At 39.4% G+C, this 25,938-nt stretch overlaps 1 protein-coding gene across 1 annotated transcript; it reads right to left on the reverse strand.

The window, feature by feature from the left end:
- Window positions 1-997: 997 nt before the first annotated feature.
- Window positions 998-20,515, reverse strand: LOC100565851 (transmembrane protein 45B). Its single transcript, XM_062961271.1, has 6 exons — window positions 20,148-20,515; window positions 8,572-8,775; window positions 6,853-7,065; window positions 5,477-5,661; window positions 4,179-4,324; window positions 998-1,486 (listed from the first exon to the last, which is right to left on the reverse strand). The coding sequence occupies exons 2-6, from the start codon at window positions 8,753-8,755 to the stop codon at window positions 1,369-1,371; spliced, it is 846 nt and encodes a 281-aa protein (XP_062817341.1). The 5' UTR covers window positions 8,756-8,775; window positions 20,148-20,515; the 3' UTR covers window positions 998-1,368.
- Between the last annotated feature and the right edge of the window lie 5,423 nt (window positions 20,516-25,938).

Consider the following 25,938-nt stretch of genomic DNA (forward strand, 5'->3'; position numbering starts at 1 on the left):
GAAGCAACTCTGGTTGCTCCTGACACGAAAAGAAATGGCCACATATGGCTAATTGGGATCAGGCTGCAGTATCCCGCTTGGCCACCATTCACAACTGGCATGACCAAACGTTGGCCCTCCAGTTGTTAGCCAGTAGAGACAAGGAACTATTTTTGAACAAGCAATGCATGGAAGTGGAAGAAGACAATAGGATAGGAAGGACAAGAGATCCCTTCCAGAAAATCAGAAACAGGCAAAAATGGGCATGATCAAAAACAAAGATGGCAGGGATTTAATAGAAGCTGAAGAGATCAAGAATAGGTGGCGAGAATATACAGAAGATCTGTATAGGAAGGATAATAATATAGAGGATAGCTTTGACGATGTGGTGAGTGAATTAGAACCAGACATCCTGAGGAGTGAGGTTGAATGGGCCTTAAGAAGCATTGCTAATAACAAGGCAGCAGGAGCAGGGATCAGGCTGCAGTTTCCCGCTCGGCCACCGTTCACAACTGACATGGCCAAACATTGGCTCTCCAGGTGTGACCAGCTGTTAAGTTTTGTGGGAGTTCATGTCCAAAAGACCCGGAAGGTCCAAGTTTGCCCACGCCTGGTTTATAATCTTTGGCTCCTGACAGATAGCCATCCACCCACCGCATGAAAATCTCGGGAGGAGACTCCACCAAACTCCCGGGCAGCATGTTCTACAGATGGACAGCTCTTATTATCAGGATATTCTTTCTAATAATGTTTAGGTGGTTTTTTCTCCGGTGCTGGAAACAATCCATTAAGGCCCCCGTTTTCTGCTATGGTTCGGCAACCAGTCTTAGCACAAATGACTCCTTTTTGTGAGAATGAGTTCATGGTGGTCACGGCTCAGATCTGGTCTTCTTGTTCTTCCACTGGAGATCTCAAGGAAACAAATCCCTGGCACTGAAACCCCAGAATCGGAAAGGCATGTTCTGTATCCATTGTGATGATTGCAGAATCTTGGTAGCAATTAAATCCACTCATAAGGAAATCTCAGACATTTCTTTAATGCATTACACGCTTAATACTATTCTTAGAATTGGAAAAAAAATCCTCTTTTTTTAACGGTTAGCTGCTATAGTTCAATAATGGCGTAATTCTGTACTATCCATGTACTTCATGGAAGAACGCTCCAAAGATCGCTCCCTTGCTCTCTCTTGCATATGAATGGGTTACTGCCATAGTGTCCCTTTAACAAAGCAGCAACGATACTTAATGTATTAGTAGTGTTCCAATATTTTAAAGATAATAATCACATTGTGATGTCGTGTCACAATTGTGTTGGTAAGATTTTTTTTTTCCAAAAAAAAATAATTGCTTGTTAAGTCTTAAGAGACCAATGTGGGCTGGTGTCTTCGCTCATTCTTCATCCGATGCGTTTAAGAGGGAAGCGCGGTCTTCTTTCGCCTTCTTCTCTTTGTGGAGACCCAGCTTGATCTCCGTCAGTCCACTGCTTGCTCTACATCTCTTGATGAAGCTATGGACAATGAGTGACAAAAGGAGATCCCGTCAGTCAGAGACACTGTTGAGATGAAAGGTTATTGCTAATTTTTCTTGCAAGGCAACTGGATGGCAATCAGCCTTCCTCCAATTTCCTTTACAGTTTCTCATTTCTCGTCTATGGCAAGAGATCTTTAGTTATTGCAAATGGAACTAAATCTTTGCAATTGCAACAATTATTCGTTCCGTACTTGCAATTACCATATATACTCGAATATAAGCCAACTCGAATATAAGCCGAGGCATCTAATTTTACTACAAAAAAACTGGGAAATCATTGACTCAAGTATAAGCCGAGGGTGGGAAATTTCAGAAGTAAAAATAGATACCAAAAGTTACATTAATTGAGGCATCAGTAGGTTAAATGTTTTTGAATACAGTAGAGTCTCACTTATCCAACATAAACGGGCTGGCAGAATGTTGGATAAGCAAATATGTTGGATAATAAGGAGGCATTAAGGAAAAGCCTATTAACATCAAATTAGGTTATGATTTTACAAATGAAGCACCAAAACATCATGTTAGACAACACATTTGGCAGAAAAAGTAGTTCAATACACAGTAATGCTATGTAGTAATTACTGTATTTATGAATTTAGCACCAAAATATCATGATATATTGAAAACATTGATTACAAAAATGCGTTGGATAATCCAGAACGTCGGATTAGCGAGTGTTGGATAAGTGAGACTCTACTGTATTTACATCAAGCTCTAATTTAAGATAAGACTGTCCAACTCTGATCAAATCATTATTCTCATCTTCTTCAATGTAAATGTGATTATGTATCCTTTTAATAATAATAGAGTAAAATAAAACATGTAATAATAATAATAATAAATACAGGAAAATAATACAGTAGAGTCTCACTTATCCAACATAAACGGGCTGGCAGAATGTTGGATAAGCGAATATGTTGGATAATAAGGAGGCATTAAGGAAAAGCCTATTAAACATCAAATTAGGTTATGATTTTACAAATGAAGCACCAAAACATCATGTTAGACAACAAATTTGGCAGAAAAAGTAGTTCAATACGCAGTAATGCTATGTAGTAATTACTGTATTTATGAATTTAGCACCAAAATATCATGATATATTGAAAACATTAATTACAAAAATGCATTGGATAATCCAGAATGTTGGATAAGTGAGATTCTACTGTATTTACATCAAGCTCTAATTTAAGATCAAACTGTCTAACTCTGATTAAATCATTATTCTCATCTTCTTCAATGTAAATGTGATTATGTATCTTTTTAATAATAATAGAGTAAAATAATACATGTAATAATAATAATAAATACAGGAAAACAATACATGTAATAATAATAATAAATACAGGAAAACAATACATGTAATAATTAATAGGGTGGAATAATAAATGTAATAATAATAATAATAATATCAGAGAGGAATAATAAATGTATTAATAATAATAATAAAAATAGAGTAAAATAAATGTAATAGTAGCAACAATAATAGAGTACAGTAATAAATGTAACAATAATAGAGAAAAATAATAAATGTAATAATACCAATAATAATAGAGAAAAATAATAAATGCACCATATATTCTCGAGTATAAGCTGACCCAAATATAACCCAACCAGGATCGTCACCCGAGTTTAAGCCGACGGGGTCTTTTTTAGTCCTAAAAAAAGGGCTGAAAAACTAGGCTTATACTCGAGTATATACAGTAATTCCTTTTGTGATTGCCGGAGTAGATTGTAGTGCAATAGATGATAACTTTATTTCTTCGGTGGGAGAATGTTTACAGTTCCAGATATCTTACAGTTACAGTGTTTTCATCTCTGCTTAAGAATGTTTAGCAATGTTTCAACGTTGCTTTAAATATACTAAGTTAGTTTTGTGTGGACACCAGGAAAACAATAATAAAAAACTATAATTATAACAATGAATAAGCATTAAACCTGTAAACATAAGCAATAGATTGGTGGAATTAGGGATAAAGGACCCAGACAAAAGTGGAAAAATACAGAAAAGCCCAGGCTGTGGCGCAGGCGGGAGAGCAAGCCAGCTGTAATTAACTGTAATGAATCACTCTGACCAGGAGGTCATGAGTTCGAGCCCCGCTCGAAGCCTATGTTTGTTTGTCTTTGTTCTATGTTAAAAGGCATTGAATGTTTGCCTATATGTGTAATGTGATCCGCCCTGAGTCCCCTTCGGGGTGAGAAGGGCGGAATATAAATGCTGTAAATAAATACATAAATATTTGTTTAATGGAGAGAATCCTTGTGTCCTTCAGAATGGCTCTATGGCCAATGTCTAGTGAGATGACCATAGAAGTTCACTAGAAGGTCTAATGATTCCTATATAAGCATCTCTAGGTAGACCTCTAGATCATCTGGAGAGGCAACCCAATGTATCTGGATAGCAAGTTGAGGTCTTAGTTGTTTCAAATATCTGTTGGTCCAAGCCTTCCTGATCTGAGAAACATTACAAAATGGAACATCTAGCTATACAGTCTAAGAAAAACCACATTGACTTCTTTCCCACTTTGCCTTCTGCCTCCCTTGTTGGCTCCCCAACAAGGCTCTTTCAATGCTATTTTGCACCTTGCAACTACTTGTCTTTGTTTGCCAAGTCATGCAGAGTCAATAAAGTTAGATTGGAGTGAAATGAGCCAATATCTCTGAAAACCTACCAGTGAACCAGAGTATAAATGAGAACCACAATAAGGATAGCTACGGCATAGTGCCAGCAGAAGCACATGGTGACGAACATCATGGTTTCGTGGTCCTCCTGATCCCAGGCTGGCCCTCCAAACGGTGGAAACAGCACAAAGCCAATCTGGGTGGAAAAGAAACATGTGTGATTATCCATGCAAAAACACAGGGGCATAGTGAATGCTCAGGGGTTCTCTGCAAACAAACAGTCAGAGCAAACAGAGTAAACAGTCACACCTGCTGTGTCGTTGCCCAGTGCAGAGAAGTTTATGAATGTCTTTTCATCGTCCTTGCAATAGCGAAATAAGGTCATAATTGCTCCTATGCCAGTGATGGCCAACCTATGACACGCGTGTCAGCATTGACACACCTAGCCATTGTTGCTGACACACTGCCGCATGCAGATTGATTGGATGATTATGTCTTTTGTGGCCAAATCTGGTGTGATTTGGTCCAGTGGTTTTGTAGTTTACTCCATGGGAATTATACACTATATATATATATATATATATATATATATATATATATATATATATGATTCTATTATTCTATTATTATTATTATTGTAGTCTATTATTATATTATTACTATTATATTATTCATTATTCATGACTACATTGAAACTACAATAGAGAGAAATCAGCGTGGAAATTGCAAGAGGTACCATAGATTGTTGTACATGGAAATAACGGTAGTAAATAGTTTTTGATTGATTAAATACAGTTATATATTACAATTATATATTTTAGTTATTTAAACTATATATATTGTGAAATTATGTTTTTTTTTTCTCAAAGTGGCACACCACCCAAGTCATGCTAGGTTTTTTGGTGAATTTTGACACACCAAGTGCAAAAGGTTGCCCATCATTGTCCTATGCTGAGCAAAGAGATCAGGTTCAGATCTTGATATTCCACAACTGAGATGCCATGAGTGATGGGCAAAAGTCCCTCTCCCTTCAGTCATCTGTTCCACCTCACAATGAGAGAAAGACCTCAGAAGGCGACCTTAAGGTCCAGGTGAGTAAACAAAGAAACAGGTGATTGTAGGGAGACCTTGGTATATGGTTGTAGAGAGCACTTTGAATATGTTTTTAAATAAGCACTTGATAGCCAAGTGTCCCAAGGTCCAATGAGAGCCCCGGATTTCAGCCCGTTGCCCACCACCAGGAATAACTGGACATTTAGCCTTCAGGCAGTTTGTGTGGAACCATTTGGCCACTTGGACATCACCAGAGGCAACCCAGTCCCAACAAGTCAATCCAAGGGTGGCCAACCTGCCAAAACCAGCTTCCTTGCAGAATGGTGAGGCTGGAACGGAAGAGCTCCAGGATAACGTTATCTCGCAGGAAGACTTCCAACAGAATGCTGATGCTACCACCAAAGATGGCAGTCAGGAGTAGAGTATGGATGTGTTGGTCCAGCATTGGCCGGTTGTGGACGTGGAAGTAGAAGAGAAAGCCTGTTGAAATGGAAATCATATTTAGAACTGCAGCCATTACAAATAGTGGCTATATAGAGGGAAGGAGGGAGTCATTGGGGATGATGGGAGAGATCTAACAACACTGACACTGGCCAAGTCACCAAACAGCCACCATAGTACTCAGCTAGAGAGCTATAGTTCTTAGTAGCAGAAAATTCTAAGCAGTTTTCCAATTTACAAATTCTAGATTTCTTTAAGATGGAGCAGTTAGTCAAAATAGTCTCAAAACACCCACATGGGAGCAACCAGATATTTCAAGTGAGGTTTCTTTCAGATAATTTGCGGAAAAGGTCTAGGTATGACCATTGCCTCAGACGTGGCCGCACCAGGTTGCTCCCCCCATTAGTTGTTTTGGAATATCAGAAACAATTAAATAGGCAATATTAATAAAGATGTTTATTCCATATCTTGCAACCTTATCACATTAATGAGGTTGTGCAGTGTGATTTGCCAGCCTCTGTGGCGAATCAGCGGGGCAGCAGGACAATCCTGCCTCGCCTATAGCAACGCTTTCCCATCACTTTGTGCTTTTCCAGCATGGCAGGGAATTGGACTAGATGACCCATGTGATCTCTTCCAACTCTATTATTCCATGATTCTATGATTCTATCACACATGGGGAAGCCTCCCATGTTCTGGGTACAGCATTGTAGGATGCTTGTGCCCCAGTTGATTGACAGAGCCCCACTGGAGGTCAGCAAGCATCATGTGATGGATGATGTAGGGCTCCATGATAAATTGGGGTGCAAGCCTCCTACGATGTGATGAAGCCCCCTGTGTGATGAAGTTCTTGGTCATCAATCCACTGATCAAGCTATTTTGCTTCTTTTCAGAAATTCATACCTCACTGGTCAAGCTTGGTGTTCAATTTCTAGTGCCCAAAAGGAAGACAAAGAATCCTATATATACAACATGTGGGTGAAAACAATTGCATGGTATGGAAAACAGATACCTTCCACCTCTTAGAACATGTGTCCTAAAAACATACTAAAGATATTTCCTAGCCAGAACTTTAGGTCAAGGCCATACTGGCTACCTCCTTTTTTGTCTCTCTCCTCTTGGAAAGAGCAAACAAAAACAGAACCATCAAGGAGTGAAAGATGAGATTGTTGCACAATGTATAAGAGTCATTGATTCTGATCCACCTAAAATCACTGCAGTGGCACCAACCTTCGATAAACACAGCAATGGCCAGCATAAGCCGATCCAGCCCTAAAGGCAGTCTAGCTGGGCTATAGGTGAGGACATCCATGACCCCCGACAGGCCAAAGAACAGGTACATGGTGGAGTGTTGCCAGTTCATCATCTTCACCCAACTCCATGGCTCTCTGGTGTAGAGGTACAAGTGAGGACCGTCTGGAACAAACTGCTCGGCAAGAATCCCTAAAGAACAGAGAGAGGGAAAACATGAATGGATCTATCTGGAAGGAAGATTCATCTAAAGGAAGATCAAACCCAAAGGGTCATCTTGGAATTGAGAAGCAGAGAATTTGTGGTGCATGTCTGCATTTGACTTTGGACTACAACTTTCAGAATCCACCATGTCCTTGCCCGCTGGGAAATTCTGGGAGATGTAGTTCAAAACAAATTGCATCCTAAAGAGAACAATCTCAAAAGATTCAGTTTGCTTTTCATTGAATAGACAAATTAATCCGAATACAAGATGCCTTATTGATATAATTGAAAGATTTGACAAATATCCCAGCTGGAAATTAATGATACTCTTTCTAGATATAGAAAAAGCATTCAATAGCCTAAATTGGGACTTTATGATGGAAGTTCTGAAAGCCCATGATATGAGAGACCAATTTAGAAAAAAACAATAAGAACTATATACAAAGACCAATATGCATTGTTGATAATCAATGGGGAGAAAACACAAAGAATCGAAATAAGGTGTGGTACCAGGCAAGGCTATCCAGTAGTGCCACTCCTGTTTATTATGTGTATAGAGATGCTTATAAAACAAATAAATGGAAACAAGGAAATAAAGGGTGCCCAGGCAGCAGGGAAATAAGATTCGAACCTTCGCTGATGATATTGTGTTGACCTTAGAAAACCCCAATGACTCAGCAAAAGAATTAAATAATACCCTGACAAACTTCTCGGAATTAGCTGCATTAAAGGTAAATAAAGAGAAAGGTCAATTTTTAACAAGGAATCTGATAGAATCAGAAAAATAAGACCTAAAAGAAAATAAAGAATATAATATTGTACAGAAAGCCAAATGTCTAGGAATATACATTACAAAGAAAAATTAAGAACTATTCAAAAATAACTATGAAAGGGCATGGAAAGAGATAAGAGAAAAACTAGCGGAATGGGATAAATGAGATCTCTCCCTATTAGGGAGGATATCATCTATTAAGATGACAACATTACCAAAAATTTTGTTTCAACGCTAAAACCATGCACTGCAGACTCAAAGATTTAAGAAGCAGCTGGTCTCATCAGTAAGGAGAAAAGAAATGTACATTCTTATTTTATTCCCCCTTATAGCTGAGACCAACCACGTCTTCCTCTGAATGGCTTTCTCCACTCCACTTAGCTTCAAAGTGGCTTTGGGGTGACATTTTGGGAAAGGGCAAAAGGCTAGATCATAGCTCCTTATATCCCTTCTGAAAGAAAGCACATGTGCACATTACCTTGAATTATACACACAATTATCACTGACAGATTTAACTGTTTTTGTGGGGGTTTTGTGGGGGAAGGACAGCGTATATTGTACATGTAACATATTGACAGTATAACCTTTGTTACTGGGAAAGAACAACAAATTACGAAGAACGACTTACTTCAAAGTAATTGCCTCCAAGTGCTAGTTAAAAGCTTGGTGCTAGAGATAGTGGTAACGGCAATTTCAGGTGTTTCATGATATTTCAAGCTCACCTATTGTTGCAAAGGTGACTTTGACTGCGCCTTCAATGACTTCCAGTTTGTCGAAGCTCCGGTGCAAATTGTTCTTTTTGTTCAGCTTCCTGCTGTAGTGCTTCAGCACGCATTTCACTGCCCACCAGAAGCCAAAGAGCAAGAAGAAACTTCCTGGAAGAGCATGGCCCTGAAAATTTGCCATTGCTGATCAGACCTCGGGAGCTACAAGGAGGAAATGGGGAGCCCGATTAAGCATCTTGGCATAGATTTCATAGATGTAGAGATACAGTTGTCCTATCTATATATATAAAAGAGTGATGGCATCAGGGCAGCGGACAAAGCAACAAAACTACAGGCCCTCCACCCTCGAAATTTGACAACATAACCCATCATTCATGGCTCTAGGTTGATACAACAAAAAAAAAAGAAAAATAAAGTCCTAATTACAGGGAGAGGAATAATAGTTTTTATCCAATTGCTGCCAGTTTGAAGGCTAAGCTCCGCCCACTTGGTCTCCTAGCAAACTACTCAACCCAGGGGACAGGCACAGTTAGGCCTCACTTAGACCTCTTCCACAGATTATCAGATTTGAACTGGATTATATGGCAGTGTAGACTCAAGGCCCTTCCACACAGCTATATAACCCATTTAGAATCTTATATTATCTGCTTTGAACTGGATTATCTTGACTCCACACTGCCATATAATCCACTTCAGTGTGCATACTAAACATAAAGACAACCATACAACAGACATTCAATACCACCACTACCTCAACAATTTCTCACCAACACCACCAGACAACACCACAGCAACGCGTGGCCGGGCACAGCTAGTTACTAACTAATATACATTATACACTATGCACTTTTGTCTATTTCTACAATAATCCTCTGCATTCTGAGGTATTACATGGGCAAGTGTAGTCCCTGCCCATACCATATTTTAAAAAGGGGAAATCTCAGAATTGCAGAAGTCTAAAATTTAGGTCTAAAGGAGGGGGGAAATACAGCAATAGCAAAGTGGTGATATGGCAAAATTGTAGAATTCCTGATTTTTAAAAAAATACCATAAAATTTCACACAAGAGAATAACTGGTGAGAAAAGATGTTCATTAGGAGTCCACCCACAGGAATGCTCACTCTTCAACACTAAAGCAATTTAACTCAGGGAATCTGACAGATCCCATCCCACATTAAAATAAGTGTATTTGACCATTTCCACATGAATCGGGAGCTCTTTAGACGATTGCTTCCAAACTCCATAATCGTCCGTTTCTATATACTTTTGAAAGAGTTTCTAGACGGAGTCCTATGGGCAACCAGTGGGAGTAGTTTTGCATTGTATTATGGGCTCTGTGGGACTCCGTCTGTAAACTGTTTCAAAAGTGTATAGAAATGGGGGTGGGACACCTTTGTATGTGTCTTAAGAAAAGCAGCATCCATTGAATTGCCCTCTCTTACCAAACACTCAAAGCAAGGAAGGGAACATGTGTTCCAACAGCAGAAGTCATATAACTCCTAACTCCCATCACACTTCACCATTGGCCAGTTGGGACTAAAGACAGGATTTTGTCCATTTTTTAATACTTCTTTTGTAGCATGTAGGATTCTTTTAAATATCTACTCTCGGAAACAGGTTTCATGCCATTGTTTCCTTTGCCTGTTGCTGTGCAAAGGCTTAATCATTTACTTGCCCTTCTGTTGTTAGCACTATACATGCAGAAACATACAGAAGCAAGGCTTCATCCTTGTTTGTGGTCGCAACTACAGTTTGCAGCAGTGATTTTTTAGTGGACGAACCCAGGTCTGAACACTGGGAAGAAATACTAAGGAGCTCATGACATTGATGAGGTTCCCCTGCCTGGTGAATCGGTGGGGAAGTGGGGCAATCCCTGCACCCTGCCTGACCAGCAGTGATGCTTCCTCATCACATGTGGGGAAGCGTCTACATGCGGCTTAACCCCACATTAGCCTTGTTATTCCAAATGGAACATGGGTCGGTTCCCGTATTGGCGGCACCACATGCTACCAAGCTGCCACCCTAATTGCGCAACTGAGCCCTACCGGAAGTGCGGCTACACCGTGGGATGGGTGTGTGGGGCTCCATCACTCAATCCTAGGGCACTCAACATTCATTGTGTGATGAGGTTGTAGGTTCTCCTTATCCAAATTCTCCTTCCTATTTTAAGCATTCTTAGTGGTGAAGTTGTTCCAGCACCTTGATGGTTTTGAATGCCATTTTCAGCAGTTTTTCTTACTGTGAAGAAGCATGCCATTATTTTAGTGTACAGCAGTGGTTCTCAACCTGTTCCCCAGATGATTTTGGCATGTAACTCCCCAGAAATCCAGCTTATCTGTCCAAACGTGTCTCCCGCTATGACCCACCTTGAAGCTTAAGATCATCAGATGAGGCCCTGCTCGCGGTCCCGTCAGCCTCACAGGTGCGGCTGGCGGGGACGATAGACAGGGCCTTTTCAGTAGTGGCTCCCCGCCTATGGAACGCCCTCCCCATTGAAGTCAGGCAGGCTCCCTTCCTCCTATCCTTCTGTAGGAAGGTTAAAACTTGGTTGTGGGGCCAGGCTATCGATTAAGAATCAGCAGCATTAATTACTATTATGTACGCTGGAACTCAATTGACAGACCCAGTCTTTTAAACTTGAACACGCCTATCTGTATTTTATAATGTTTTTTATGAATGTTTTATGTAAGTTAATTTTTAACTGATTTATAGTGTATTGTACAGGTTTATATGTATGTTTTATTGTAAGCCGCCCTGAGTCCCCTGTTGGGTGAGAAGGGTGGGTTATAAATGCTGTAATAAATAAATAAATAAATCCCAGCCAGTTTACCAGCTGTTAGGAGTTCTGGGAGTTGAAGGTCAAAAATATCTGGAGACTCCAAGTTGAGAACCACTGGTGTACAGTATTTATATCTGTATCTTGTATTCCAGATGGTATCACATCAGGGGTGCTATGATATTGGCTACTTTATTTTAGTTGTTTTCCTAATTATGCCAGGCACGGGATCTGCTTTTTCCCCTCCCCTCTCAGCAGAAGCCTCTCACTGAATCAGGTCCACCACACCACAATCCTAAAATCTCTGTCACCAATTTAGATTCCATATATGAAGCTGGGATTGTGCGTCAGAACAGGCAAAATATTGTATTGCAATGTGTTGTCGAAGGCTTTCATGGCCGAGATCACAGGGTTGTTGTATGTCTTTCGACCTGTGTGGCCATGTTCCAGAAATATTCTCTCCTGACGTTTCGCCTACATCTATGGCAGGCATCCTCAGAGGTTGTGAGGCATGGAGAGACTAGGCAAGGAAGGTAAATATATATCTGTGGAGAGTCCAGGGTGTGACAAGAGTCCTTTGTCAGTTGGAAGCCAGTTAATGTTGCCCCAGGGACGGCTAATGACTCTGAACAAAGGTTGCAAGAGACAAACCTTTCCAATGCTAATTAGGGTGATTAACTGCAACATTAACTGGCTTCCAACTGACAAAGGACTCTCGTCACACCCTGGACTCTCCACAGATATATATTTACCTTCGTTGCCTAGTCTCTCCATGCCTCACAACCTATGAGGATGCCTGCCATAGATGTGGGCGAAACATCAGGAGAAAATATTTCTGGAACATGGCCACACAGCCCCAAAGACATACAACAACCCTATTGTATTGCAATTTTTGGCACTAGATCTACCATGTTTCTTTTCTGCACTTAGTTATGTCCTTGTCTTCAGGTTGTTGTTTTCTGAAAAGCAGATTTGCAATTTCCTGCCTCTGCGGCTGAAAGAGTATGATTTGCACAAATCCGTTCAATGGGTTTCCATAGCTGAGAAGGGAATCAAAGAGAGCCTGCAGTGAGTTTGCATATTGCAAATCTGGACTGAGATCTATAATGGACATATTACACCTCTCTTTTGGTGCTGAATATGCATATGATGCCATTGTGGAATGGGAAGCCCATAGCAGCTGTGTCCGAACACCAGTGAACCCAGTGACACCACTAACTAACACAGAGATATACCATTTAATTGTCATTTCCCTGCTAGAAAGAATCTAGGAACATGTAGCTTTAAGGAAAGAAGACTGTAATTCCCTTTTTTTCCAAGCAAAAAAACTTCCTATTGCAATAAGAAAACAGAAACAAACAGCCAGAAAAGGCAATGTCCTGCTTACAACAAACCCAAAACTATTCAAGGGAAAACTTGGAACGCACAGTTCATAATGGGTTTATTAAGATTATTTTTATGCAATACTGGAAGATATTGATCTTTAGTCATTAAATTTATGGCACATTAAATGAAATTATGTAAACTACCTGCCTAAATACACCAAAGGCACCAGGTCCCATCTGATCTTGAAAGCTAAGGAGCTAACCACAAACAAATACTGTGTTGCTGTAGGCTGTATTTCAGAGGAAGGGACAGGTAAAACTATCTCCAAGTACTCCTTGGCAAAGAGAACCATTGGGAATTCATGGGGTTGCCATACATCGACAGATAACTTGAAGGCGCAGAAAGCATTTACAGTAGGGTAACATAGGGGCTGGGCTGTGGCGCAGGCTGGTGAGCAGCCAGTTGCAATAAATCATTCTGACCAGAGGTCATGAGTTCGAGGCCAGCCCGTGGTGGGGTGAGCACCCGACAATTAAAAATAAAAAATAGCCCCTGCTCGTTGCTGACCTAGCAACCTGAAAGATAGTTGCATCTATCAAGTAGGAAATTAAGGTACCACTTATAAAGTGGGGAGGCTAATTTAACTAATTTACGACTCCATAAAAAAATCATCCAGCCGCCGTTGGAATGAGGAAGTGCCGTCGCAGTGGATGATGAAGCAGCTGCTCCCCCTGTGGCCGAAATCGAACATCTCCTCAGGAGAAGGTTAAATTCCTCTGCGTCTGTCTCTGTCTTTGTTCTATGTGTATACTAGCTGTGCCCGGCCACGCGTTGCTGTGGCGAAGTATGGTGGTATGGGAAATAAAGTATTGAGGAATTGATGGTAGTTAAGGTAAAGGTGTGGAGTCCAGATAATCCAGTTAAAGCAGATAATATAAGTTTATATGGGTTATATAGCTATGTGGAAGGGCCTTGAGTCTACACTGCCATCTAATCCAGTTAAAATCTGATAATCTGTATTTTATAGGCAGTGTGGAAGAGGCCTAAGTGAGGCCTAACTCTGCCTGTCCCCTGGGTGAGTGGGTTGCTAGGAGACCAAGTGGGCGGAGCTTAGCCTTCTAACTGGCAGCAATTGGATAAAAACAATTATTCCTCTCCCTCTAATTAGGACTTTATTTTTCTTTTCTTTTTGTTGTATCAACCTAGAGGCATGGATGATGGGTTGTGTAGTCAATTTTCGAGGTTATGGGGTGTTTAGTTTTGTTGTTTTGGCGGTCGCCAGGATTCCATCACTCTTTTATATATATAGAAGATGGCATTGAATGTTTGCCTTATATGCATACAAGTCCCCTTCGGGGTGAGAAGGGCGGAATATAAATACTGTAAATAAATAAATAAATACATTTTGCAGCCAAGAAATCAGAAGACGTTTACTTCTTGGGAGGAGAGCAATGACCAGTCTTGATAAAATAGTTAAGAGTAGAGACATCCCACTGGCAACAAAGATCCGCATAGTTAAAGAAATGGTATTCCCCATAGTAACCTATGGATGCGAGAGCTGGACCATAAGGAAGGTTGGGCAAAGGAAGAGAGACGCTTCTGAACTGTGCTGTTGGAGGAAAATCCTGAGAGTGCCTTGGACCGCAAGAAGATCCAACCAGTCCAGGAAATAATGCCCAATGGCTGCTCACTGGAGGGAAAGCTATAAGAGGCAAAGATGAAGGACTTTGGCCACATCATGAGGAGACAGGAAAGCTTGGAAAAGATCATGATGCTGGGGAAAATGGAAGGAAAAAGGAAGAGAGGCCGACCAAGGGCAAGAGGGATGGATGGGATCCTTGAAGTGACTGGCTTGACCTTGAAGGAACTGGGAGCAGTGACGGCCGACAGGAAGCTCTGGCATGGGCTGGTCCATGAGGTCACGAAGAGTCGGAAACGACTGAACGAATGAACAACAACATTTTGCTATTCTGCGTTGACAAGTTGATTTTCTTTCATGAATCAGTCCCAGCAAATCATTAGCAGTTAAGATCCCTAGTCGCACATGGATGTTTTCTGTTTGTTGTGCTCTCTCTCTCTCCACCCACCCTGTATGAACCAGATTTTACCTATTCTGTGGGTTTGGCTTCACCTATGCAAACATGACACAAAAGAGAAGCCACCACTTATACCAGCATAAAAGGACCAGTGCATGAAACTATACAGTGGTTGAGAGTGCAGAAAAAGCATAACAACTACATAGTAAGTAAGTAAGTAAGTAAAAGTTTATTTGTATACCGCCCTCTCTCCCGAAAGGGACTCAGGGCGGTTTCCAATATAAAATCAGCATAAGACATTGTACAATAAAACACTGAAAACACTATAAAACACTGTAAGAATTAAAAACAAAAACAAAACGTAACAATTGACTAAAACAATCACATAAACATAAATAGGAAAGCTATTTTTATAAAAGCAATTCCAACACTCAACACTTGTAGTGTTTGAAAAGTAATTTGTTAGGGTTACTTCTTATAGTGTTGAAAAAGTTAACCGGTTGCATCCCCCATTCCTTTTTGTTACTTGGAAAAAAAAAACCATCAAAATCTTTCTAAGCACGCATTTGAGTGATCTTTAAACAATAGCTTTAATCAGGAACTGGAAATTGTTACTTGTTATTTATAGAATACATAAAGTAAATGCATTCTCATTCAGAAAGCCTTTTGTCAGTACATATGCCCTGCCTTTTGCCAAGGCACAGATTCTGGATTTGCAAAGGTGTGGAGGCGGTATTGCAGGTCAACTCGACTCAGGCACGTATACGTTCATATAATCTCTTGGTACACAGAGGCATTTATAGACATGTTGTACTTTGCCAAAGGCTCAAAGACACAACACGCCCAGAAGGGAGAAATTACTTTTTAGGAATACAGTTGCCACAGCCCAACAGTCAGCATAGCAGAATTTCTGCACATTCACAACGCACATCATAGGTGTTAACAACATGTTTGTATACAGTGATTCCTTAGTGTCTGCTGAGGTTTGGTTCCAGGACCTGCCATGGATACCAAATCTATGGATACCCAAGTCCCATTATATACAATGCTGTAGTAAAATGATGCCCTTAAATAAAAATAGAGAACTGAAACAAGTGCCCGGGAGCCTGAAGATCTGTGAAATAATGAAAGGCTACAGCAGGATATGCCTTTACGTATTGCATGGCACTTGCGAGGGAAATCAAAGCTTGCTTTTTGGATGTTTTTTCCTCTGAGTATTTTTGAGACATGAGAGCTTGGATTTGTGGATGTAGAGGACAAACTATATCTGTTTTTAATTAGCATTTTCATGTATATATTGGATGTGATGACTAACAGGTTAATTCATCCATGCTCCTCCTGTCACTGCAGTGGTTTTATAATCCTACTAGCTGTGCCCGGCCACGCGTTGCTGTGGCAAAGTGGTGGTGGAATTGGTTAAAAATTGTTGTGTAATTTTTATTTGACGTTATTTGCATTTTTTTTTATTAATTTTGTTGTAAGTTATATTTTTATTTATTATATTTTATTATTTTCTTGTATTATTTTTAGTTATTTTCTGTTATTATAGTATTTATTATATTAATTTTTAGTGTTTTTTATTATTTTTATTGGGTTGCTAGGAGACCAAGTTGGAGGAGCTTAGCCTTCTAACTGGCAGCAATTGGATAAAAGCAATTATTCCTTTCTCTCTAGTTAGGACTTTATTTTTCTTCAAACTGAACAACAAAGACATTGACATCATTCAAGATTTTCCATACTTTGGCTTAATCATTAATCAGAAGGGAAGCTGTAGTCAAGAAATCAGAAGGAGATTAGGACAGTTATGAAGGAACTAGATAAGATCCTGAAATGTCAAGACATATATTGTATATACTCGAGTATAAGCCTAGTTTTTCATCCCATTTTTTAAGACTGAAAAAGCCCCTCTCGGCTTATACTCGGGTGAGGGTCTTGGTTGGCTTATATTTGGGTCAGCTTATACTCGAGAATATATGGTACATTTATTATTCTTCTCTATTATTATTGGTATTATTACATTTATCATTTTTCTCTATTATTGTTGCTACTATTACATTTATTTTATCTATTGTTATTATTAATAATACATTTATTATTTCACTATATTATTATTGCATTTATTATTTTACTCTATTTATTATTACTTGTATTAATTTCCTGTATTTATTATTATTATTATTACATGTATTATTTTACTCTATTATTATTAAAAGGATATATAAGCACATTTACATTGAAGAAGATGAGAATAATGATTTGATCAGCGTTGGACAGTCTTATCTTAAATTTGAGCTTTATGTAAATATTCAAAAACATTTAACCCACTGATGCCTCAATTAATGTAATTTTATTGGTATCTATTTTTATTTCTGAAATTTACCACCCTCGGCTTATACTGGAGTCAATGTTTTCCCAGTTTTTTTGTGGTAAAATTAGGGCCCTCGGCTTATATTCGGGTCGGCTTATACTCGAGTATATACGGCAGGGGTCCCCAAACTAAGGCCCGGGGGCTGGATGCGGCCCTCCAAGGTCATTTACCTGGCCCCCGCCCTCAGTTTTATAATATAATATTTTTATATCAATTTTAATAATATAATATATTGTATAGACATATAATATTGATAATAATCTTATGTTATACAATATAATACTAATAGTAATACCATATAATAATATTATATGTTATATATTAGATATTATATAATAGTATAGTGGTATAGTTCAATATAGTAATATATAATAATATTGTGTTATGCTAATAATATAATATATTGTATGTACATACAGCTGCTCTGAGTCCCCTTCGAGGTGAGAAGGGTGGGATATAAATGTAGTAAATAAATGCAGTAAATAAATAATTAATTTTAGACTTAGGCTCGGCCAAAGTCTGACATGACTTGAAGGCACACAACAACAACAACAATCCTAATTAACTTGACTATCTCATTGGCTAGTAGCAGGCCCACACTTTCCATTGAAATCCTAATAGGTTTATGTTGGTTAAAATTGTTTTCATTTTTAAATATTGTATTTGTATTGTTCTTTCGTTGTTGTTGTAAGACATGTGCAGTATGCATAGGAATTTGTTTGTATTTTTTTTCAAATGATAATTCGGCCCCTCAACAGTCTGAAGGATTGTGGACCGGCCCTCTGCTTAAAAAGTTTGGGGACCCCTGATATACGGTAATTAAATACTAAAGTTAAAATTGTCCATGGCATTGCATTTTCTGTTTCTATGTATGGTTCTGAAAGCTGGTCAGTGAAGAAAGCTGATAGGAAGAGAATCAATTCATTTGAAATATGGTGTTTGAGAAGAATTCTACAGATACCTGCACTGATAAAACAATAAATCAATGGGCACATCAAAATTGAAGCCAAAATGGCTAAATTGAGACTCAGAAGACACGATTCCCGAGAAAGGACAATAACATCTGGTAATGCAGAAGGCAGTAGGAAGAGAGGAAGATCTCATTCCAGATGGATAGACTTAATCAAGTCTGCAAGACAAAATCTAAACAGGGATGTTGAGGACATAGAGCGTGACTTGGAGGACTTCAAGGGCCCCACAAATGTACATTTATTTGACAGCAGTTAACAGAAGCAGCAACAACAACCTATAAAACCAGGCACATTCCCTCATAAATATTCAAAGCACATTCAATGGTACAAAGAGCAAACTTGTACTGTGTGCAAGTATCACAAGTAATGCAGTGACTGGATAGCATTAGGGATTCAATATGACTGTATGTTCATTTATTTGAATAATTTGCCTCTAAAGTTCTAAACATTTCTTAGGTGGCACAATACAACATTATAACGATGCCAATGTGCCAAGGCGACCTTTTTCACTCGCCGGGATCTATCTTGGTCCAAGAAATTTTTACGTGACCCTGAGTATATTAGGTATATAAAACAGGTGAACAAGTCAAACATTTACTGATAACAAAACAGTATTTGCAAGGCTCACTAAACAGGCTGATTTTCCTTTTTATGAAGTACAGCCGAAGCATCTTCTGCAGAGTCCGCTGTAAATTCTGAGCAAATGATTTGTGTAAACGTCTAAAACAGTCACTAGGGGGCATTCAGAAACCTTTTACTATTGCCAATTTTTTGGGATGTCAATATTGAGCCAAGGAGAACCCATAGTTTAAGAAGCAGTGACCTAGATCATAACCTATATTATTTATTTATTTATTTATTTATTTACAGCATTTATATTCCGCCCTTCTCACCCCGAAGGGGACTCAGGGCAGATCACATTACACATATAGGCAAACACTCAATGCCTTTTAACATAGAACAAAGACAAACAAACATAGGCTCCGAGCGGGGCTCGAACTCATGACCTCCTGGTCAGAGTGATTCATTGCAGTTAATTGCACTGGCTTGCTCTCCCGCCTGCGCCACAGCCCAAGGAATGTTGGAACTACGAAACTACCACACATACTCATGGTCTCCAAATGGCCTATTTATTAGCAACGAGCCACTAACAACTCAGTTGCACTACGGTGGAAGATTTTAGTCTCCCTTAGTTTCTCTCCTCAGACTCATGTATTTATTTATTTATCATATTTTACCCTGCCCTTAACACCCCGCAAGGGACTCAATATGGACTTATGGACCGAAGAGCCGCCGTTGTCTGTAGACACCTCCAAGGTCATGTGGCCGGCATGACTGCATGGAGCGCCGTTACCTTCCCGCCGGAGTGGTACCTATTGATCTACTCACATTTGCATGTTTTTGAACTGCTAGGTTGGCAGGAGCTGAAGCTAACAGTGGGCGCTCAAGCCGCTCCTGGGATTTGAACCTGGGACCTTTCGGTCTGCAAGCATAAATATATGTAAAAACACTCTTCTTTTAGAGCCCCCGGTGGCACAGCATATTAAACCGCTGAGCTGCTGAACTTGCTGACCGAAAGGTCGGCAGTTCGAATCCGGGGAGTGGGATGAGCTCCCGCTCTTAGCCCCAGCTTCTGCCAACCTAGCAGCTCAAAAACATGCAAATGTGAGTAGATCAATAGGTACCGTTCTGGCAGGAAGATAACGGTGCTCTATGCAGTCATGCCGGCCACCTGACCTGGAGGTGTCTACAGACAACACTGGCTCTTTGGCTTAGAAATGGAGATGAGCACCAACCCCCAGAGTCAGACACAACTAGACTTAATGTCAGGGGAAAACCTTTACCTTTACCTAAACCTTACTCTTCTTTTAATGTAAAAGTTGGGGACAACAGGGATAGGAATTAATCAGTGCACTAATCACTCTGACCAATGCAATTTAGCAAAAGTAAGGTTCACATTTCTGGCGTCCACTCTAAGCGTGCAGAACACGGAAAGCTTCATGGGGTATAAATAAAGCTGGCTGATTACTGCATTCATTAATAGCACCCCACCCACTCAAATCCGGTCCCGTCCAGAAAAGGCACAGAGATTTTACCTGAATCCAGCAGGCTATTTCTGCTGCGGCTCCCGTAGAACTCAAAGTCTACCTGTTTGTGCAGCAGGTGAGCATCAGAGCGCAAGGTTGAAAAAGCAGAGAGAGGGAGTGCCAGCAGGACATTGAAAGGTCCATGCCCCACCTTCTGAGGAGGAAATGTAAGCATGAAAGAACTGCCAGTTCATTTTAGATCCCGAGGCAAGTATCCTTTTGTACGGGTCACTTCTTCATATTTTTTGCACTTCTTCCTTCTTCCCACACTTTTTATAGTTTACACCATCTGAGGGCCATTCCACACAGCCATATAAGCACGAAAATTCCACAATATCTGCTTTGAACTGAGTTATTTGAGCCCACACTGCCATATATTCCAGTTCAGAGCAGATAATGTGGGATTTTATTCAGCTGTGTGGAAGGGGACCTAGTCATATCTATCTATCTATCTATCTATCTATCTATCTATCTATCTATCTATCTATCTATCTATCTATCTATATACACACACACACACACACACACATACACACACACACACACACACACACACTGTTTTCATTCAGGTGGATCAGGTGCGTTTTCTTTTAAACTGCTCAAATGCCTGTCATGCTTGTATGTATTTGGGCATGACATGGGAAATAAAAGGGAAGCCAACTTAACTGAAAACTATTGGGAGAGCAGCTGAGAAGGATCTGTTTTTAAGTATATATTCCATCCCAACACTATCTTACCATATAGTATTTCTTGCAATGTCTTCAAATGACCCATGAAACCCCATGGGTGAAGCATGTAGGGTCCCTTTAGTTGGGGAGATAAAAAAATATATATGTTTAATGCTCATGCCCTAGCATTACAAAATACGTTGTTAGAGTTGGAAGGTACTTTCTGACCAGTTCTCAAAAAAGTCCCAATGGTCTATGTGTGCAAATTGCAGGTCTTCCAACCAAACACCTAGAGCCAGAAACCATGAGGTGATCAAAAAGTGAAACAAAACTAATAAAAATAAGCAATGAATGGATAATCTGAAATCACTTCTGCTTTGATGCATCATGGTTTGTCAAAAAAGGCACATGAATTTTTTGGTTCCGTTAACTACGGAGAATGGCGCAAAAATCAATAGATTTCTTGGTCCATTCTTTTCCAGGAGCTTTTGTTGTGATTTTATTATACGCACACAAATGAACACAAAAACTGCACATGGCAAGAGGCTAAATTTTGAGGCATAGCTGCGCAAGTGACAATGACATGCTGCTCCAGAGACTTGAGGTCACAAATCAATGGTTTTGAATGACATGAAAAGAAATTCCACACAAAACTTTAGAAATAACTTGTTGTAAGAGCTGTTCAACTGTAGAATGGGATTCCTTACAAGGTGGTAGACTTTAAACAGGGGTTGGATGAGCATCTGTCAGGAGTGCTTTACTTCTTTTTTTTAAATTAATTTTTATTGAAATTAAAAGGAAAGAGGTTTTAATTTACATAAAAAGTGGGGGGACAATATAAGTATAGGAAAGTAGGAAAGAGTGTTGAGGAGAGAGAGAAAAAAAGAAAAAGGAAAAAAAGAAAAAAAGGAAAAAAGGGAAGAAAAAAAGGCGGGAGTTTGTAACTTCCATTCTTCTTCCTTCTGTTTAATAGCAATAGTTGGTTTTAAACTAAATAATATATTTGAGAAGAGAATTTTCTTTCCCTCTCCAGGCTTTAAAGTTTTGTAAAGTAGTCTTCAAAATCGACCAATCGGTCTTTTTTATTCCACTGCCATTATTTTCTTTTAATAAAAATGTTAATTTGTCCATGTCCTTTATATCCGGTATATTATCCAATTTCCATCTTTTTGCAAAGACCATTCTTGCAGCTGTGATTAGATATGTAAACAACATTTATTTATTTTGATCCGCGAATAGGTCTGAATCAAACATTCCCAAAAGATAGTATTCCGGTTTCATCAAAAAGTTTTTTCCCAAATTTTTTTGGCACTCTGCATGAATAGTTTTCCAGTAAATCATTGATTCTAGGAGTGCTTTACTTCTAAATCTCAAGTTGGGGCAAGAGATCCTCCACTGGAGATGTATCCTGAATAGTTCCATTAGTAGATATTGAAGCAGGAGAGTTCATCAATGTTGAGCTGTATATATCAATGGAAGATTGTATCTCTTGACTGAAGATTATACTAAGTATATACCAAATAATATTAAGCAGATTAAAACTTTGCTGATCCCATGCCTCTAACGGTATATATCTATATATATATAACAGTGATGGCATCACGGCGACCCACAAAACAACAAAACTACAGGCCCCCCAACCTTGAAATTTGACAACACAACCCATCATCCACGCCTCCAGGTTGATATAACCAAAAGAAAAGAAAAATAAAGTCCTAATTAGAGGGAGAGGAATAATTGTTTTTATCCAATTGCTGCAAGTTACAAGGCTAAGTTCCGCCCACTTGGGCTCCTAGCAACCTACTCAGCCCAGGGGACAGGCACAAGAGTTTGGAGAGACCCCTAAGGGCCATCCAGCCCAATCCTTTCTACTATGCAGCAGGACACAATCCAAGCATTGGTTTCCTAGCAACCCACTCAGCCCAGGGGACAGGCAGAGTTAGGACTCATTTAGGCAGCTGCTGCCAACCCTAAAGTTCAAAAACATGCAAATGAGAGTACATGAATAGGTACTGCTCCGGTGGGAAAGTAACGGCGCTCCATGCAGTCATTCTGGCCACATGACCTTGGAGGAGTCTACAGACAACGCCAGCTCTTCAGCTTAGAAATTGAGACCCCCAAAGTCAGACACGACAGAACTTAATGTCAGGGGAAAACCTTTACCCTTTACCTAACTACCACCAATTCCTCAATACTTTATTTCCCATACCACCATACTTCACCACAGCAACGCGTGGCCTGGCACAGCTAGTGTTATCTATTTATATTATGTTATTGCCATTCATGCCTGATTATTTAAATACAACATGGCCATCATAGGTCAAAGTCTGTGCGAAGTCTGAAACGCAACATGAATCTCCAGGAATATCCCATTCTTGCTGCATGAGGCGTCGCCCTGATTCATGGAGCGAAGGGGACACGGTGGTGAGGTTTATTGTGGCTTTGGTTTTGGCTCTCTTTCAAAGGAAAGCTAGGAAGGCGACTCCCGTCCATTTCCGTGGCCTCAGTTTGGGATTAGTTCTAAAGATGCCAGCCTTCTTTTTGCAGCAACGACGGTGCGTGCGTTTGACTCATCTACCAACACGAGGGCAAAGTACACCTTGATAAAGGTACACACCTTAATAAACTAAAGAAATTGTCTAGGCAAAAGCCGTAACAGAAGATAGGGAAAAAAATGCCCCTTTTCTTTTTTCCCTTATCTGACTCTGTTAATCATCAAGTTCTTTTCTTTATTAAAAAAATTAGAGAATTTCGGTAAATTCTTCAAAAGTAGTTTGAAAGACTCTACCTGCCTCCATGAACCTCCTTAAGGGCCCCTATTTTCCACTGTATCGATAAGGCACAGATATCTATATGAAAATGATACAAGAATGGTATTGATAGAAAAAGAAAAGAAACTTAAATATATATGTTTTCTTACAGATTTAAATGTGTATATTCATAAGACAGTATGTTTGTATCACTAAGTATTTTCTTTACAGTCCCAACTGGGTACTATCTTATTATGTAATACATAGGGCAAAATATACATAAATCCCAGACAGAAAACAGTCCAAGAATATGGTTATCTACAAACATAACTATACAATATACGACAACAAGTAATCCCGGGTACAATGCCTTGTTTCAGGGGATCCTTCTTAAGGTTGTGTATGTTTGTAATCAATATTTAACAGTCTTATAATGTATGGTTAGTTATAGTCTTCTTCAAATTGTGTTCTTGGAATCTTCTTGCAGTTGACCTCTCGTAGGTCCATGCAGATCTCAGTACAACAACTACAACAGTAAGTAAAAACATTACATGTGGCCACTGTTATTGTTGTATACCATCTTTGAGAATTCAACAAGATACATACGCAGAATTACATCTCCATATCACATTGAGACATTTCACTACATGTGCATCCGAAAATGTAATATATGTGATTATATGTCCATGTAAATTGTTATATGTGAGTATGACATATACAGTAGAGTCTCCCTTATCCAAGATAAACGGGCCGGCAGAACCTTGGATAAGTGAAAATCTTGGATAATAAGGAGGGATTAAGAAAAAAATCCTATTAAACATAAAATTACATTATGATTTTACAAACTAAGCACCAAAACATCATGTTTTACAAGAAATTGACAGAAAAAGCAGTTCAATACACAGTAATGTTATGTAGTAATTACTATATTTATGAATTTAGCACCAAAACATTGCAACATTTACTACAAAAACAATGACTACTAAAAGGCAGACTGCCTTGGATAAGTAAGACTCTACTGTATATTTAAGGTTTTTTTTTCTTTTTCTATCGATACCATTCTTGTATCATTCCCATATTTTCCACTTCCTATTTGCTTCTGTATGTCTTATGGTCTGACCCTCAGAAACCTATTTTACCAGGCAGCTGAGACTTAGGGCACATCCACATTGACCATTTAAGTCAGTTTCAAACCGGCATAGAAGGAAGTGGTTTCGATGTGCAGATAATTACATAGGAAATCCTGGAACCAGTTTGAGGATCGGATGGTGATTATATGAACCACAGAGCACTGATGTGCTGCGCCTAATGCAACAAAAGGGGGTTTCTTAAAATTTACAATTGCCTATGGGAAATTTGTGTCCATGCAATTACGTAAATATGCAAAAATGTAAATACATAGCAGCATTCATTTAGTCATATGTTTGTCTCAGAAAACTAACGCTCATGGATTGTGTGATGCCACATTATTGTCTTTACCTGCTTCTAAAAATATAGGACTTCTTCCTAACTCATTCAGATAATATAAAAAGGAAAGGAGATCTGCAAGTTGGCAGCATGGCCACAAGGGGAAGCCATAGGACAAGCAGAAACTGGTAATATCAAAACAAGAGAGCAGCTGGGATCTCTTGCTTAGACAACCCTCTCAGATACTCTCAAGATTTGACTTTCAAACCACTGCATTTGCCTCTACAATCTGTATCTCTCTGGCAAAAAATTTCACAAGGCAAAGTGAGGAAGCCATCCAGTTTTTGCATGGTATTATTAACACTGTGACAGTGGTGCTCCTGAAATTGTCACTTTTTCCTTTTCACTCATCCAAATGTCTAGCACTTATGGAAGTGAAGATATGCTTGGCAGATTGTAGACAATACTTGCTCGCCGTGTGTTAATTGGATTCCTTAATGCTGGGATGTCTGGGTAATCAGCAACTGTTGGGCAAATGGTCAGTATCAGCAATGCATGCAATTCTTGATTTTTCTCTTGCTATTTACAGTTTCTCACGTCACTCCTGATATGAAAAAAAAACCATCCTGTCTCCAACTCTGGGTACTTACAGCTGAACCTGAAATCTTCTGGAAATTGTCTTACAAAGGAGCTTCTTATTGAGCAATGTGTTGCTGTTGTGTGCATTGAAGTTGCTTCATAACCCTAAAGTGAACCCTTATCATGGGGCTTTCTGGGGCTGAGAGTGTGTGACTTGCCTAAGGTTTACCCCTAAATGGAATATCGAACCCTGGTCTCCAGAGTAACAAAATGGTCTTTGCTTTCTAGTGGAAGGATAGCAAGGAACATACCAGCTTGTTGTTGTTGTTAGCACTAACAATGTAACTTGCCACTCTTAGGATAACAAGCAATGTTTAGCATGATGCTTGGCAGGCA

This window comes from Anolis carolinensis, unplaced genomic scaffold (assembly GCF_035594765.1).
Source record: "Anolis carolinensis isolate JA03-04 unplaced genomic scaffold, rAnoCar3.1.pri scaffold_8, whole genome shotgun sequence".
In the NCBI taxonomy this organism is placed as follows: domain Eukaryota; kingdom Metazoa; phylum Chordata; class Lepidosauria; order Squamata; family Dactyloidae; genus Anolis; species Anolis carolinensis.